Genomic DNA, 16232 nt, shown 5'->3' with positions numbered 1-16232 from the left:
TCTGAAACATGTCTATCATCACAGAAAGTTCTACTGGATAGTACTGCAATAGAAAAACGATTCCCAACCTATTCAGACATATGAACCGTATCACTATTAGTTTAAACCTGTGGTACTCCTTTCTTAAAAGTATTGTATAACATAGTGACAAAAACTTCTAAGTAAATACAAACTCCCGGTCATGAGGAAAAGAGCCAGGTAAGCATCTTAATTAACCCATATTAGGAGCTTGATGACACATTCCCCCACCTTCACCTTAAGTGAGCTTAGAATCTATGAAAAAGTAAGGTTATATATTTACTAAATATGATTTCCTCGCTGCTTTTGGAAACCTGAGCCTCATGGATTGGTACATCCACAACTCTTTCTCAGCACAGTATACATGACAAATGAAATTCACTGAGTAATGTTCCCAGAGACATAGCTACATTGATAACTTACCCACAGTCTTCCAGGCAATTAATACCCAGACTACAGGAATTCATAATTAGTAACAGGGATCACTCCTGGCACTCTTAATAGATTACTGAGGGGCTGCAGTACAGATAATCATGTCTACAGGCTGTATAATTATTTTGTTAATCTTTCTGGTCAAAAGAACAAAATCTATACTGTGCCAGCTACATGTATTTCTAGTAAGTCACCTGAAGTTGACAAGCACATATGTAAGGGGCATAACAGGAATAAAGTTCATTTGAAGGCTTACTATTTTTTTCTTTGATAACAAATCTTTTGTGTTGTCCCATTTTTGTAAGAGGAGCTTACTGGAACAAAGTTTGAAGAGCTAAAAATCATAACTATATTCAGCTTCTAGCAGAACTATTAAGAGGTCCAAACGTTCCAGTATGCCATGGATCAGCAGTAATTAAATGGGAGAAGCCAACAGGTGATCCGTGCTGTATAATTAATGCAGACAGTTTAACACGAGGGGGCGGAGGTGCTATTCACTTAGACACATCGCCGTTTTGTTTCCTTCTAACCTGTGCAGCCAGAATGCTTTCCGAAATGCCCATCCAGGCAACTGCCTCTCAAGCACTTGGACCTAACCTTGTGAAGAATGTGTTATGATGATATCTGTGTTATCGAAGGAGCTTTATTTATTGCCTCGTAGCTCACTCAAGAGTGTGACTCAGATCCTATTCTTCACACACGCACATCTATACACAGATCATTCCCTATTAATCACTCACGCTCATCAACGCACAGGGTAAAGTTTTACCTGCTTATCCCACCATGCCATATGCTCCACTAACACTCGGCCTCTCCAGGAGGGAGCCAATATTCTGATTAAGAGCACATACTATGGGGTAAAGATGATGAAAGGAACACAAGCATCTATCTTTCTCCCCCACCCCAAACACCAATGAAATGACACTAAAATGACATAAAATCTTAAAGATGGAGAACAGAAGAAATATGAACCAAAAACTTTTCAGTTTTAGAACAGATGGACAAGCAGCAAAGACTTAGGAGATCTGAAAAGACTGAATACTGAACTAGCAGTAAAGAAAGCCAAGAAAAAACCCGATCTATGAGGCAGAGCTCCCAACAACTCAGGAGCTGTGAGCACCAGGGCTAACTGGAAGCACCAAGACTGGGAGCCCGATGGCTGAGAAAGCAGTTAGACTCCCCCAGATCTCCTCCTCCTGGAAAGAAAACCTTGGGCTTACTTTGGACAGGGTAAAAGAAAGGATATCTATACACAGGAAGACAGGAGACACAGCTGAGGGTAGGAACAATGTTCTAAAAGGAACGGTAAGTAAACAAAAGCGTAGTCAATGTCTACGTGACAGCATGCTAGTATCAGGGTCTTTTCTTCCAGAAAAATAAGAGTCATTTCTGGGGAATCTGAATAGCTCAAGAGGAATGACCCAGACAGTGACATAAAGCACCCTGAGATCATGACCTGAACCGAAGGCAGAGGCTTTAACCCCGAGCCACCCAGGCACCCCATCAACTGGACTTTTTAGTTTCTAACTCAAACATGAGCAGAAAATCAAAGACTACCAAACACCTGAGGAAAGCCTCTAACATGACACTAAACTTAAAATGAAAAATGAATAAAATGAAAAAAAAATTTTGAAAAACAGAAGCTACATAAGGAAGAATTAATTAATAGAATATTTGATGACTGTTTTGACAAAAGATTTTAGACAACTAGTAGCAAGCTGGAGATTCAAGAAATGTTAAGTACATGAAAAACTAAGCAAACAAGAAAATAAGGAATATTAAAAACTATTAATTCCAAAGAACAGAAAAAGTTGGGCAGGAATGAAAATTAATTTTAGTTTACTCCATGGATTAGACAGGAACAGCATTTACATAGTCATAAAAGTATAAAGAGTGCATAGCAAAATTAAGCCATAGCCATATTCAGAATATGAGGCATGGAAGAGACGTGTGTATAGTGAGGAAAAAAGGTAATTCCTCTTCTTCCATAAAGGGAAGTTATACATACTGCCTAAAACTAAAAATCAAGAAACATGGTCATCGTTTTGCAACATATACAAATACCGAATCATCATGCTCTATTACCTAAAACCCATATAAAGTTGTATATACCAATTATACTCCCTAGTTAGAGAAATTATGACACTTTTTGAAAATATAGTTTATAACAGCAAACAGATCAACTAAAAAAAAGTTAAAAGTGGTTACCTACAGAGAGAGGCAAAAAGAACAGGAGGCAGAGGCTCAGAGTGTGAGTTACTATTACTAAGTTCGTAGAGTATTTTACGCTTTACCTATTATGTGCATCTGTACTTTGGTAGAACTGAACTTTCAAAATCAGTTCTTTTCACTTAACACCATTAAGAGAATGAAAAGGGAACCACAGTATGTATTTATTTGAGATATAAAGACATACACATGAGGGGCACCTGGGTGGCTCAGTGGGTTAAAGCCTCTGCCTTTGGCTCAGGTCATGGTCCCAGGGTCCTGGGATCGAGCCCCGCATCGGGCTCTCTGCTCAGCAGGGAGCCTGCTTCCTCCCCTCTCTCTCTCTCTGCTTGCCTCTCTGCCTACTTGTGATCTCTGCCTATCAAATAAATAAATCTTTAAAAAAAAAAAAAAAAAGACATACACATGAATCCGCAATGTGTGACCAAGGACTCATGAGGAATATATAAAGAATTCCTACAAATGAATCTTTGAAGAAGACAGGCCAAGAGCAAAATTGGCAAAAGACTTAAAGAAACATCACAAGGATTACTCAAGTGACTGATGTAGAGATGAAAAGGTGCTCAACTTCATTAGTCATTAGGGAAAAGAAAACCAAAACACGCCATGATGCCCCCACATACACATTTAGAACAGCTACCATAAGAAAAAGATAACAGCACGTGTTGGCAAAGACACAGAGCAATTAGAACTTGTCCGTAATGCCTGTGGGAGTTTACACTTTGGAAAACTGTTTGGCAGTTATCTACTGAAGCTGAATATACACAAATCCCAAGACTCAGAAATTCTACTCCTAGTTTATACTTGACAGATAGGAGTGCCTGTGCTCACCAGACGAGATGTGCTAGAATGGTGTTAGTAATTACCTGTAATGGTCCCAAACTACAAATTATTTATACGCCCATCAAAAGTAGAATTAAAATTATTTTTTGGTTTGTTCCCATAGAATACTGTGCCACAATGACAACGAGTGGTCCACAAATACACGAACAGTAGAAATGAATCTCCTAAACATAATATTGAGAGAAAAGAAACCAGATGCCAAACAATACACTCTCTATGAGACATAAACAGGTAAAATGAACCCATGCTGTGGAAGGGGGGGGTGGGGAGGGCGTGGAGGGGCCCGAAGGGAAGACAGCTAGTGCTTCTGTGGTATTTTCACTCAGGGAGGACTTTCCATGGGTGTGTTCAGTTTGTGAAAACTGATACACATACACGCAAGTACTTCTAGATGTAATGTATTTCAGTTACCTTAAGAAATTTGGAAAACCTCTCAAAGTTTTCTCACCTATGAAAATAGTAAATGTGCCTTATAAGATTTGCTGGGAGGACTGAATGAGATGGTGTATATGACTTTTTAGCCAAGTGCCCAGCACAGAGTCAGCACCCAATAAGTTGTTACTGCATCACACAGAACTAACAATTAAAACTCTCTTCCATCCTGGGGTTTCTGCATCAAAACTGCCAAAGATAATATACCCAGTCATTTCTTCCTCAAACCTTTAATTCATCGCAGGAAGGAAGCACAGGGATACTAAACAAAAAGGTATAACCTAACAACTGTTTATGAAAGGAAAATGCCCAGAAAGCACTAAGTGAAGAAGTAAATTTAACAAAGGCAGCAAAGCCAAAATAGGAGAGAACACACAATAACAGACATAATGGGGAAAGGAGCAGAGATTATAAGAAAACACAAAGAAACAGAAATTCAAGAGTAACCAAAATACGAAAGTTTCCATCATGCTCAGTACAAAAAGCTCTCAACTGTAAAACGCTCAGCCTATCCTCTGAAATCTGTTTACTGAACTTCTCCTACGAACCCAATACTATGCCAGGAACGGAAGATGCAGAAATGAATCAAAGACTGCCTGCCCTAAAAAGGCTGGGCCAACACAGGCAGGTAAATAAGTCGGCAACACGACAGCTGTTACAATATACATGTGTACCAGGGGTTGGAAGCCAACAGAGCGCTACCTCCAGGAAGGCCGGCAGCGGGGAGCCAGCCAGGAGTGACCTAACAAATGAGATCTTGATCTGGGTTCATCTTCTCCCTTCCCCGGCAGAACCCTGAAGAGCTTCTCTCCATGGGAGAAGAGGAGGCAGTGAGAAGAAGGCAGTATCAGGCAAAGACAGGTACACAAGAGCAGAACATGAGGACCAGCAGGGAGCTGGTAGAGCGATGAGCCTCCAGATTTGCACAGAGAAGTGAATGTAAGAGAAGACGAAGAAAGGGAAGATCAAAGGGACCCTAAATATAACTCTATGACCTCTGGATTATTCTAAGTTCCAACCAGGTTATAAGGCCCTAGAAGTGATAGAAGGTGTTCCAGAAATTCATGCCACCTTCTATTAATAAACAAGCAAGTGAGCAAATATTTTTCTTTTTTTAAAAAAGACAAATTGAGAGCCACTATCTGAAAATCGAGGCAGAGGCACAATGTATACACAAGACTTAACTCACTCAGCCAGTCAACCATAGAGCACCCGAGATGGTTTTGACGGTTTCAGAGTTTAACATTGTTTTTATTCTTAGGTCGTATAGCATATATACCAATGTGGGACCACTGGTTAAAATCAGAAAGTATAAAAAACATGGAACTTGAAAAATACCTAAATGAATAAAAAAAATATATTTTTATAAAGTCTCCTTAAAATAATCTTCGCATCCTTAATATACATTCATGAAAAATCCTTTTATAAAAAATTCAAGGTATTATCAGAACTTCAAAAAATCAAAGATAAAAAAGTAACAATAATGCTAATCAAATTCATGTATTCATTTATTGGCAAGTCACACCCACAATGTGCTCTGTGTGGAGATGAAGCTGCAAAAAGCAGCCTGAAAATTTCTCTTACAGTGTTTAAAAGCTATCACAAGGGGCGCCTGGGTGGCTCAGTGGGTTAAGCGGCTGCCATCAGCTCAGGTCGTGATCCCAGGTCCTAGGATCGAGTCCCACACTGGGTCCCCTGCTCAGCAGGGAGTCTGCTTCTCCCACTGCCTGCCGCTGCCCTGATTGTGCTTTTTCTCTCTGTCAAATAAATAAATAAATCTTAAAAAAAAAAAAAAGCTAACACAAAAAATTGTAAGCAACCAATTTGGTATTTTAAAATAGAAAATTAAAGAATTCCAAAACTAGTTGTGTCTGTTCTGATGCCATTAGATGTGAATAAAGGTAAATTGTTTTAAAAAATAGATCTGGGGGACGCCTGGGTGGCTCAGTTGGTTAAGCAGCTGCCTTCGGCTCAGGTCAGGATCCCAGTGTCCTGGGATCGAGTCCCACATCGGGCTCCTTGCTCAGCAGGGAACCTGCTTCTCCCTCTGCCTCTGCCTGTGCTCATGCTCTCTGACAAATAAATAAATAAAATCTTAAAAAAAAAAAATAGATCTGGAATAAAACCTCAACATGTCATTTTAAGTTTGTCCATCAATCACATTCTTTTTCTAAAATAATTAGCAGAAATTTTTTCAAAAAGATTTTAGGAAGTTACCTAAGGATTTCAAGTGAGAATAATATAGTAAGAGATGAATTTTTGATAATCATTCTGCTAGTTACAAATAGACTGGTGGGAAACAAATGGAGGTAAAGGAGAGAAGGTAGTAGAACTGCTCCCAGGAAGGGTCTGTCAGGGCCCAACTCTGGCAGGAGTGGCAGTTCCCATGCGACTGGAAAACAGCAACAGGCTGTTAGGAACAGTTTGCCCCCTATGTCAACTTGCCTCTGTTCTTCCTCCTTTCCATAGTTTCTGCTTTCCTTAGCTTCTAAACTCCAAGAGTTCCATGATTTTTCCCCAAAATGGTCTCTGTGAGGGCAGTTTTTTTTTTTTTTTAAGATTTATTTATTTGACAGAGAGAGAGACACAGCAAGAGAGGCAACACAAGCAGAAGGAGTGGGAGAGGGAGAAGCAGGCTCCCTGCTGGCCAGAGAGCTGGATGTGGGTCTCGATCCCAGCACCCTGGGATCACGACCTGAGCCAAAGCCAGAGGCTTAACAACTGAGCCACCGGGGCACCCCTGTGAGGGCAGTTTTAGGCATGAGCACACACACAAAGGCTGAAGAGGAAGTGCTATTTACAGGTTGTTTATTGTGAAGAAATACCCACATTTTATGTCTGTCTGTGTGTCTGCCTTATGCCTCTACCAGGCTGTGTGTTACCTAAGAATATCATCCATATCCTCACTGTACCAAAAATGCAAGCCAATGTACAATAAGCAAGCAGGAAATATTGAGTGAATGAATGACCCCAAACAATGAAAGAGCACAGCCATGGATGTTGCCTCTTTAGTTCAACCTCAAGAGAGAGATTCATGACCACTACCCTGCCTTCTGAAAACTTCCTACTCTGCCTTACCCTATCACACTGAGCATTTTTAAAGCTCGGTTTCGAGCTACACCAGTGCTTAACAGGGTTCACAGGAAGAATTACCTCTAATTTGGATCATGAGAGAAGGTGGCACAGAAGAGAGAACTGAGAGAAGTCACGGTCCAGGCAGAAAAACAAAGAGTCTAAACCAAAGAGCTAAGATGGAGCGTGAGGAGAGGCACCAATGGTACTGAGCGCAACGTGCGTGCGCAGGAGGAGGGACAGGAGAAGAGGCTGGGGGGTCGGTGTGGCTAGATAAGTGAAGATCTTCAATACCAAGCTATGTAAATGGAGATTTATTCCATAGGGAATAAAATCCCCTTAAGATTATTTTAAACCAGGAAGCTTCAGAGATGTACTTTCCTGTGGCCGCAGCACACAGGATGGGGGAAGACACAGTGGCTGTGCTCTGCGAGCATATTCCTTACTTACCTTCCTTTTAGAATTTAGAACTGTTCATCCTTTAGTATCTCCGCAGTCTACCAAAATGTCAATTCATTTGTGACATAAAGAATATACTTATTTTACAATAATTCACCCAAGACTGCTTGTAAGCTTTTAACTAAAAAACACATTTAGGATCTTTAAAACATTATGAAACTTTTTAGCAACTTCAAGAAAAATCTGGAAATAAATTCAGATTTGGAAAGCCATCACCGAAACTCTGATCCACTCAAAAGTTGTATCTGGGATGTTTTTTTCTCCCCAAGATCATTCCAGGCTTGGTCAAGAAGAGAGAAGCTCCAACTGTTTCATGATAGCTGTAAACAACCTTGCCAACTGACACAAACAGGACAGAACTCTAAGGGCCTCAGCTTCGCAAATCATCTGCTCTCATGACCCCTTGTGGGCATTAAAAAATACAAAGCACTTTAATTTTAGATTCACAAAGTTTTAAAAACACAGGAGACAAATCTTATGACTAATAAACAAACACACGTGTCTGACAACACATGGTAATTATATTCATTTAAAATGTCAGAAAGAGAAGAGAGACTGCTTCCAGTCTTACCTGCTAGAGTTTTTAGGTAGTCAAGTGTTGGAAGAATAGGGGGTGATCTCCTCTGGAGAAAAAAGATGACCATCATTGTAAGAGAGAAATTTGTAATCCAAGAACCAGGAATACTACTCGTTAATGAATGTGCTCGAGCCCAACACCGAATACAGAACACCAAGGCTCTCACTCTTGAGTCGAGAGCACCATAAATATAAAGGAGTTCAGAACTTTTCAAGGCAATCCTTTAAACGAAAAAAAAAAAAAAAAAATTTTCAAACCCCAAATTATGGCTCCAGAGTAGAGTAAAAACACATACCTGGAAACATACGTAAATATCTTACTGTTATCTACGCATACTCAGAACACCATGATCAGATAATCAAAAGCATTATGTATATGCAATATAAAATTTAATGTGAATGGCTGAATATCAAATACATTCATTAACATTAAAACACTCTTTTAAATGCTGACAGTCCCACTGCAGTTGTAAAACTCAGAACTTTTAATCAAAGTTCCTAAACATGACTTAAATAATAAAGGAAACACACTACATCTGTGCTCTTTAGTAACTATCAATAAAGACACTGACACATTTGTAAATGAGAGGCTCTACGCCTCACTTTCACACCTTAGTTATCTAGTCCTTTCGCAAGCAAGGAAAATATTCTACTTATTTTATCAAGAGAGTATACATGTCTTAAAATTCAGCCAAAATTATGTAAGTCTAACATTTATAAAAACCAAAACCCATGAAGATAAATGTCTTTAAAGAAATCAAATTTCAATAAATAAAATCTTTTTTATAAAATATAAAAAATAAAAAATAAAAAATATTAAAAAATCTATAAAAATAAAAAAAATTAAAAAAAAGAAATCAAATTTCAGAACCTATTTTCAGAGTCCAGCGTGCTAACCATTACACCATGGAACCCGCTCCTCAGACCCTATTTTCAGTAAGTTTCCTAGTCATAATGTTACAATGCAAAAAATTATTAATCAAAAATATTTTAAAATTAAGCTCCTACTGATCAAACATGTCTTGTAATTTCCCAAAGAACCAACAGAGGGCGCAAGACCATTAACAGTAACAACTTCAACCTATAAAGTTTCATCATGGCATTTACTTCCTAAGTTTAAAGAAAAAAGAAGAAACGGCAACTTAGAAATTCCACATGATTAAATGTGTCATATAAATAAATCTAAATTAAGCTGAAAATAAGTATCAAATAGTGCAAGGTATTTTATATAAAGAAGCAATGCAGGAGTATAAAAACCTGAAGGATAGTAAAACAAATTTTAAAAATCTATCCTGACAAGACAATAAACATAACACTACTACAAACAAAGATGTCATTTTGTTCTAGTTTACATGTTATTAAAAAAAAAGTAATAATGATAGGAAGTGCATTATGTATTTTTATTTTTACTCTCTGAACTACTTGAGAGAAACTCCAAAGCACTCAGCACTGACTTGTTAGTGAACACGAGATGAAGCGAAACAGCTCTGGAATGGATTTTCTAAATCTGTTTTTCGTAAAGAGTATTTATCTAACAGATAATATAGTGAAATCTAATGCATGCAATGAGAATACTAGAGTTATGAAATAAATTCAACTGAGAAGTTTGCCCGACTAAGAATGAAAGAAAAAGAATCAAAGTATGAAAAAATTGTGTCATTTGCACCCCATTTTTTTAAGGAAGCAGGCTGCTAGGATAATGAAATGAAAATATGCTAAAGGAAGAAACTATGCGGTCTGAAGCTGCGTAGACTGCTTTCTGACCTAAGCAAACACCATACGGGTTTAGGACCCAAACTATATCTGGAGCCAATTCAAAGGTCAAACTCAAGGTGCTACTTTATTTTCTAAAGGTGCTACTATATTTTCTAAATATACTTGGAAGACTACATATAGAACATCTGCTCTAGTGCTTTCATGTTGTTATCAGGCTACGTAAGTTAAGAACAATGAAACACAGTTCTCAGAAGATGATGTTAGTTAGGTATGATAACACTTTAAACACAATATCCTAAGGTTTTATTCATGAAAACCAAAAAGCCAATAGATATGTATGAGAAAACATTTCCAATTCTTAAATCTAAGTGTCCAAAACTTTAAAAAGTTATTATTATTAAAACATATATGAATCCAAAGCCACGGTTTCTGTACAAGAAAAACTATGTTAAAACCTCATAATATTCACATTTAAGATGATAAATTCAAGAGATCATACCTATTATTAGTAGTCAAATCACACTGAAATCCCGAGGCCTGGTGTGAGAACCTCACAAGAGGACACCGAGCATTTAAGATTTTCTGTACACCCACACAACCAGGGCCAAAGTGGTCAAGGCATTCTCCTATCACAGACAGGATCTTCTGAGTTGCAATCCTTTCTGAAGGAACATTTTTCACTTGAAATTCCATCAGAAAATTTCCGGAGGTCTGAATAATAAAAACATTTGTAAATGGGAGCTTTTTATAGGAAGGAATTTCTTAAACTTTCTAGAAGGATGCTCTAAATCATTTTTGGCACAACAGAAACCAAAAAACAAGAAACACACACTCAAAAAGTTCTTCATGAAATCAAAGCCAACAGCACTTAAAAAATCTTCAGTTGTCTTTTGTTTCTTCAGAGTATAAAGTACTAAATTAAAAAATCACTGGCTTTGTACAATTAACTGATATGCCACTATGTATCATATAACACAAAGTAACATTACATGTAGAACCACTGACTCTATAAATTCAGGGACCATCTATCTGCCTTTTCCCAGTTAGCCATTACATCATAAAAGATGTTTTAAGCCCACCGTAGTTAGAATAGGAAGTACATGTACAAATCAAATCAAACAGCAAATCAATAGAAGAAAACAAACTATAATCTGACTTTAACTATATAGAGGAATTTAATACAAATGACTCCATAAATCACTGGGTTAAAATTACTATTTAACAAATGAGTCAAGTAGCCCTTGAGAAAAATAAACTGGATCCTGACTTCAGCCCTTAACCAAAGTAAATTCAACATAAATCAGATTTACACACAAAAAGTTTTATCAGTAAAAACAAAGAATGTTTTTGCAAGACACCCAAAATGTAACAGCATATTTAAGGTCAAAATGAAGATACAGAAGAAGACACACAAAGCAAATAACAAGTGGTTATCTTAACAGACAAAAAAGAATGTAAGGAAAAAGCATACGTAAAAATAAAGGACATAATTTAATGATAAATGAACAGTAAGAAGATATAATAATCATATACCTATATACCCACATGAAGCTAACATAGCCTTTAAATAAAACAAACATCAAAAGAATTCCTAGGGAAACTTAACAAAACCAAATAATCATGAGATTTCAGAATATTTCAATGACTAGATAAACAGATTAAAAAAAATTAGTTAAGATACGGACAATCTGAATAACACAATAAATAACCTAGGCCTAACGGAAAAACTCCAGAATCCTTGGAAAAAAATAATTCATTTTATTGTGTATGTGTAGAATATTTACAAAAAAAAAGATCATATATTTTATCAATACAAAGAAAGACTTTCTAATTCCGAAGAATCAATATCAAATAGATCATATTCTTTAGCCACAATGTTTACTAAAGTTTAGAAACCAACAGTTACAATTTTACGAAGTCCAAAGATTACTTTTAAAATAGCTTTAGTGATCTAATGAAATATCATTACCTTGTTGGTGTTGAATTTTCCAATTTCACCTAGATCCAAAAACATGTCCAAATCACATCCTAATTTCCCAAAACTGTTCACGGAGGAGCCAAAGGGTCTCACTGTACAGTCCTGAAAATACGCAGCTGCGAGGTCTTCAATAAGAGAACAGGTGAGGTATCTGAGCTTAATGTCCTCCTCCGTCAGCTGCAGCCCCTTCAGGAGAGTGTTCAGCTGATCATCTATCTAGCTGGCCAGAACAAAACCAACAAAATACAGACCATGTACAGGTCATAGAAAATAACTGTCATTTGACTTCCAGAGATCTGATGGCTTTGGAGACCTACCATAACAACATATTCTTTTTTTCCATCAATTGCAGAAGTTGATTAAATTTTTAAAAAAATATTCCTTTAAAAAGAACTGAGGGGGGGGCGCCTGGGTGGCTCAGTGGGTTAAGCCTCTGCCTTCGGCTCAGGTCATGATTCCAGGTCCTGGGATCGAGCCCCGCATCGGGCTTTCTGCTTAGCAGGGAGCCTGCTTCCCCCTCTCTCTCTCTCTGCCTGCCTCTCTGCCTTCTTGTGATCGCTGTCTGTCAAATAAATAAATAAAATCTTTAAAAAAAAAAAAAAAAACTGAGGGAATGATAACTTTGGCAAAATCAAAGTTGGCTAGAGCTAAACTCACTATTACTTTACAATTAAAGTATTGTTTTAGGAAAATGAAAAGAGTAAAAAGCTCCAGAAAGAGATCAAAACAACCACAAAGCTAGACATTTTAAATGAAGTTGGGGGAAGGAAGAACCAATGTTAAAGGCAAGAAACACTAGAAATAAGCAATGCTTCAGGTAACGAAGGCCCATGATTCCTCAACTCCTCAGAATAATAACCCTATATCTTCAGCAGAAAACTGGTGTTAAAGGCATCACATTTTGAAACTGCACTGAAGTATTTAAAATAAAAACCGTAGCCTCAAATGCCCATATTTGGAAACAGTACTGAAATCAATTGAACTAAGAAGCATTCGACTCAACAAAAGTTAGTAAAAGAAAATAAAGGAAATGTATAAGGTTAGGAATAAAATTTTTATAATTAGAAAATCAAATCAAAAATAACATTTCGATAAAAATCATGAACTAATTCTTTGAAAGTACTAAACTAGCTAAACTTCTGACAAGCCTTTGTAAGAAAAACTAAAACTAATATAAACAATGTTAGGGCAGCAAAACAGATTAAATCAGAAAGGATATCTTTTCTGAGATATTTTTAAATTTCTAGAAAAATGCCAGGGACAACTGTATGTCATTATGCTGACTGGAAAAAGAAAACCTGTACAGACCAACGGCTGAAAACTCTGGAAAAATGTGGTTACTTGGGAGGAGCACAAGAAGGGTGTGGAGGCAGGGAGTGAGGAAGGATTACTTTTACTTTTCACTAAACATATTCCCTAGTCTGACTGTCTTACAATAAGAAGCTATAATATATAAACTAATGTCATACACACACACATATTTTCAGAAATTGGGGGAAACTGGGGAAGTATACTTAAAAACTTACACTTTCTGCATAACAAAGTAATTGAGAAAGCTTCTTGCTTGAAGGAGGGGTATGATCACTGTACGGTATGCAGGATTGCTCTGAAGTCTGGTTTGACGGATTCTTCATCTTTACATTGAAGAAACGTGACTTGAATGGAATTGCAGCCTCTGTGTCCATACTCGGAGTGCGAGTTACGTTCTGCAGTGAAGTGATACTTTCCTTTTGACAAAACTCCACAACAGCATAAAGACCCTATGCCAAAATCATAAGGAAAAACAGAAGACATCTCAGAAGGATAGATTTCACATAGTATTTCAGTTCAAATATCCGAATGATTATCGTAATACTAAAAAAGATTCATTACAAATGATACACTTCTAACACAACCGCTGGTTTTAATCATTTTAAGCAAACTAAGAAAAGGAACACCATGAAGGAATATTAGCCAATAGAAGCTGAAAACAATGACGAAACAGAAAATCAAAAGGCAAATCTTGAAAGAAGTTGCTGTGGCCGATGTGGAAGAGGTTACTGCCTATGTTCTCTAGGATTCTGATAGATTCTTGCCCCACGTTGAGGTCTTTCATCCTCAGTTTATCTTTGTGTATGGTATAAGAGAATTTATCTTTGTGTACGGTATAAGAGAGTTTATCTTTGTGTATGGTATAAGAGAATGGTGAGTTTCATTCTCCTATACGCAGCTGTCCAATTTTCCCAACACCATTTATTGAAGAGACTTTTTACCACTGGATACTTTTTCCTGCTTTGTTGAAGATTATTTGACCATAACGAATTGTGGGTCCGTATCTGGGCTCTCCACTCTGTTCCACTGGTCTATGTGTCTGTTTTTGTGCCAGTACCATGCTGTCTTGGTGATCACGGCTTTGTAGTGAAGCTTGAAATCAGGCAACGTGATGCCCCCAGCTTTGTTTTTCTTTTTCAACATTTCTTCGGCAACTCGGGGTCTTTTCTGATTCCATACAAATTTTAGGATTATTTGTTCTAGCTCTTTGAAAAATGCTGGTGGAATTTTTATCAGGATAGCACTGAAAGTGTAGACTGCTCAAGCCACTTTGGAAAACAGTGTGGAGATTCCTTATGAAATTAAAAAGAGCTACGGTATGACCCTGAAATTACATTAGTGGGTATTTACCCCAGAGATTCAGATGCAGTGAAAAGAAGGGCCATCTGTACCCCAATGGTCATAGCAGCAATGGTCACAATCGCCAAACTGGAAAAAGCCAAGAAGCCCTTCAACAGATAAATGGATAAAGAAGATATGGTCCATATATATAATGGGAGTATTATGCCTCCATCAGAAAGGATGAATACCCAACTTTTGTATCAACATGGACGGGACTGGAGGAGATAATGCTGAGTGAAATAAGTCAAACAGAGAAAGCCAATTATCATATGATTGCACTTACTTGTGGAGCATAAGTAGTAACATGGAGGACATTGGGAGAAGGAAAGGAAAAATGAATTGGGGTAAATCGTAGGGGGAGACAAACATGAGAGACTGTGGACTTTGAAAAACAAACTGAGGGTTTTAGAAGGGAGGGGGGTAGAGGGTTGGGTGAGCCTGGTGGTGGGTATTAAGGAGGCCACGTATTGCATGGAGCACTGGGTATGGTGCATTAAACAATGAATCTTGGAACACTGAAAAAATAAAATCAAATTTTAAAAAAAAATCAAAAGGCAAAACAAAAATCCCTCACCCCCAGCCTTTATCCCTAAGATAACAGACTACTTAAAGTATTCAAATGATGGAATCAGTCAGCTTTAAGTTACTTATAATTCTGTTATAATGCCATAAGGATGTCTATTCTCATACCAAATAAGTCATTTAAGAAATTTAAGGATATCAAAAGAGAATCTAACATTACCATATTGCAAATAACAGAGTCTTTTTCTTTCAAAGGCATGAATGGTAAATTGTTTTCAAATACTTACAAAGCTCTCATAGAAGAAATGATTACTAATAGGTCCATGTTGAGATAAGTATTTCAGAAACTTTTTTTCACTGATTTTATTCGGGCAATGTATTAAAACAGTTCGCTGTGCCTGTTCTCGTCTTTCTTTCTGCACCTCAGAGAATTTCTTTTTGGGAGTCCAGTCTTCAGAGCCTATGAATGAGACAAAAACATTTCCAGTGCATGTGTGTGCTTGCACGTTCTCTCTCTCTCTCTCTCTCTCATACACACACACACACACACACACACACAGATATAAAATTTAAAGCATATTTTGAAAAGGTATATAAAGATTTTATAGCTGACTAAAACCATTAAATCCAAAACTCATCTTCTTTCTTCTTTACCTATGTAAGAATGAAGCTCTACTACTTCCAATTTTCATTTTACCATTCTCCTGGTTTTGATTTACTGCATTCAATGCCTAGCACTGAAAAGAGAGATCCACAAAATTTTAAAAGCAAAATCAGGAACGTAAAATCACTTGTGTAACACCTTCCCAAATGCACACATACAAAATCTGTACAAAGTATAACATTCCAAAGCCTAAAGGAAATTATTACAAGCCTGAATGTAATGAGAATGAGTTTAGAACTTTAATGTATTAAAGTAAGTTATTATCGTTCTTCTTTAACCGTGGGCCTTGATCCGACTGAAACAATTAACAATGAATTACCAACTACCATGCTGTGTATCACAGGGAAATCAAAGAATTTAAAATCCAGTTGCTGCCCATAAAAGTTCATGATAATTTTACTAACAAAATACAGGGTTATTTCTTTTTTCATCAAAACCACTCCAGGGGGTACCTGGGTGGCTCTAAGCACCTGCCTTCAGCTCAGGTCATGATCTCAGGGTCCTGGGATCAGGTCCCACATTGGGCTCTCTGCTCAGCAAAGTCTGCTTCTCCCTTTCATTCTCCCTCTGTGCTTGCCCCGCCCCCACCTCTCTCTTTCTCTCTCTCTCTCTCAAATAAATAAAATCTTTGGGGGGGGG

The 16232-nt window shown here is 37.4% G+C and overlaps 1 protein-coding gene across 4 annotated transcripts in view; it reads right to left on the bottom strand.

The window, feature by feature from the left end:
* MTPAP (mitochondrial poly(A) polymerase) overlaps positions 1 to 16232 on the bottom strand; it is a 34848-nt gene that overhangs the window by 12394 nt on the left and 6222 nt on the right. For all 4 annotated transcript variants that reach the window (XR_004385466.1, XR_004385465.1, XR_004385467.1 and 1 more), the window contains exons 2-6: positions 15217 to 15389; positions 13282 to 13515; positions 11747 to 11971; positions 10277 to 10488; positions 8057 to 8283 (exon numbers count right to left, since the gene is read on the bottom strand). Coding sequence is in view for 1 of the 4 variants with exons in the window: in XM_032881600.1 (XP_032737491.1) it covers positions 8057 to 8283; positions 10277 to 10488; positions 11747 to 11971; positions 13282 to 13515; positions 15217 to 15389 (1071 nt within the window). In the remaining 3 variants the exon portion in view is untranslated. The remainder of the gene's footprint in view (positions 1 to 8056; positions 8284 to 10276; positions 10489 to 11746; positions 11972 to 13281; positions 13516 to 15216; positions 15390 to 16232) is intronic.

This window comes from Lontra canadensis, unplaced genomic scaffold, assembly GCF_010015895.1.
Source record: "Lontra canadensis isolate GAN:19392208 unplaced genomic scaffold, GSC_riverotter_1.0 scaffold76, whole genome shotgun sequence".
Lineage (NCBI taxonomy): Eukaryota > Metazoa > Chordata > Mammalia > Carnivora > Mustelidae > Lontra > Lontra canadensis.
This window is presented reverse-complemented; position numbering and strand designations above follow the sequence as displayed.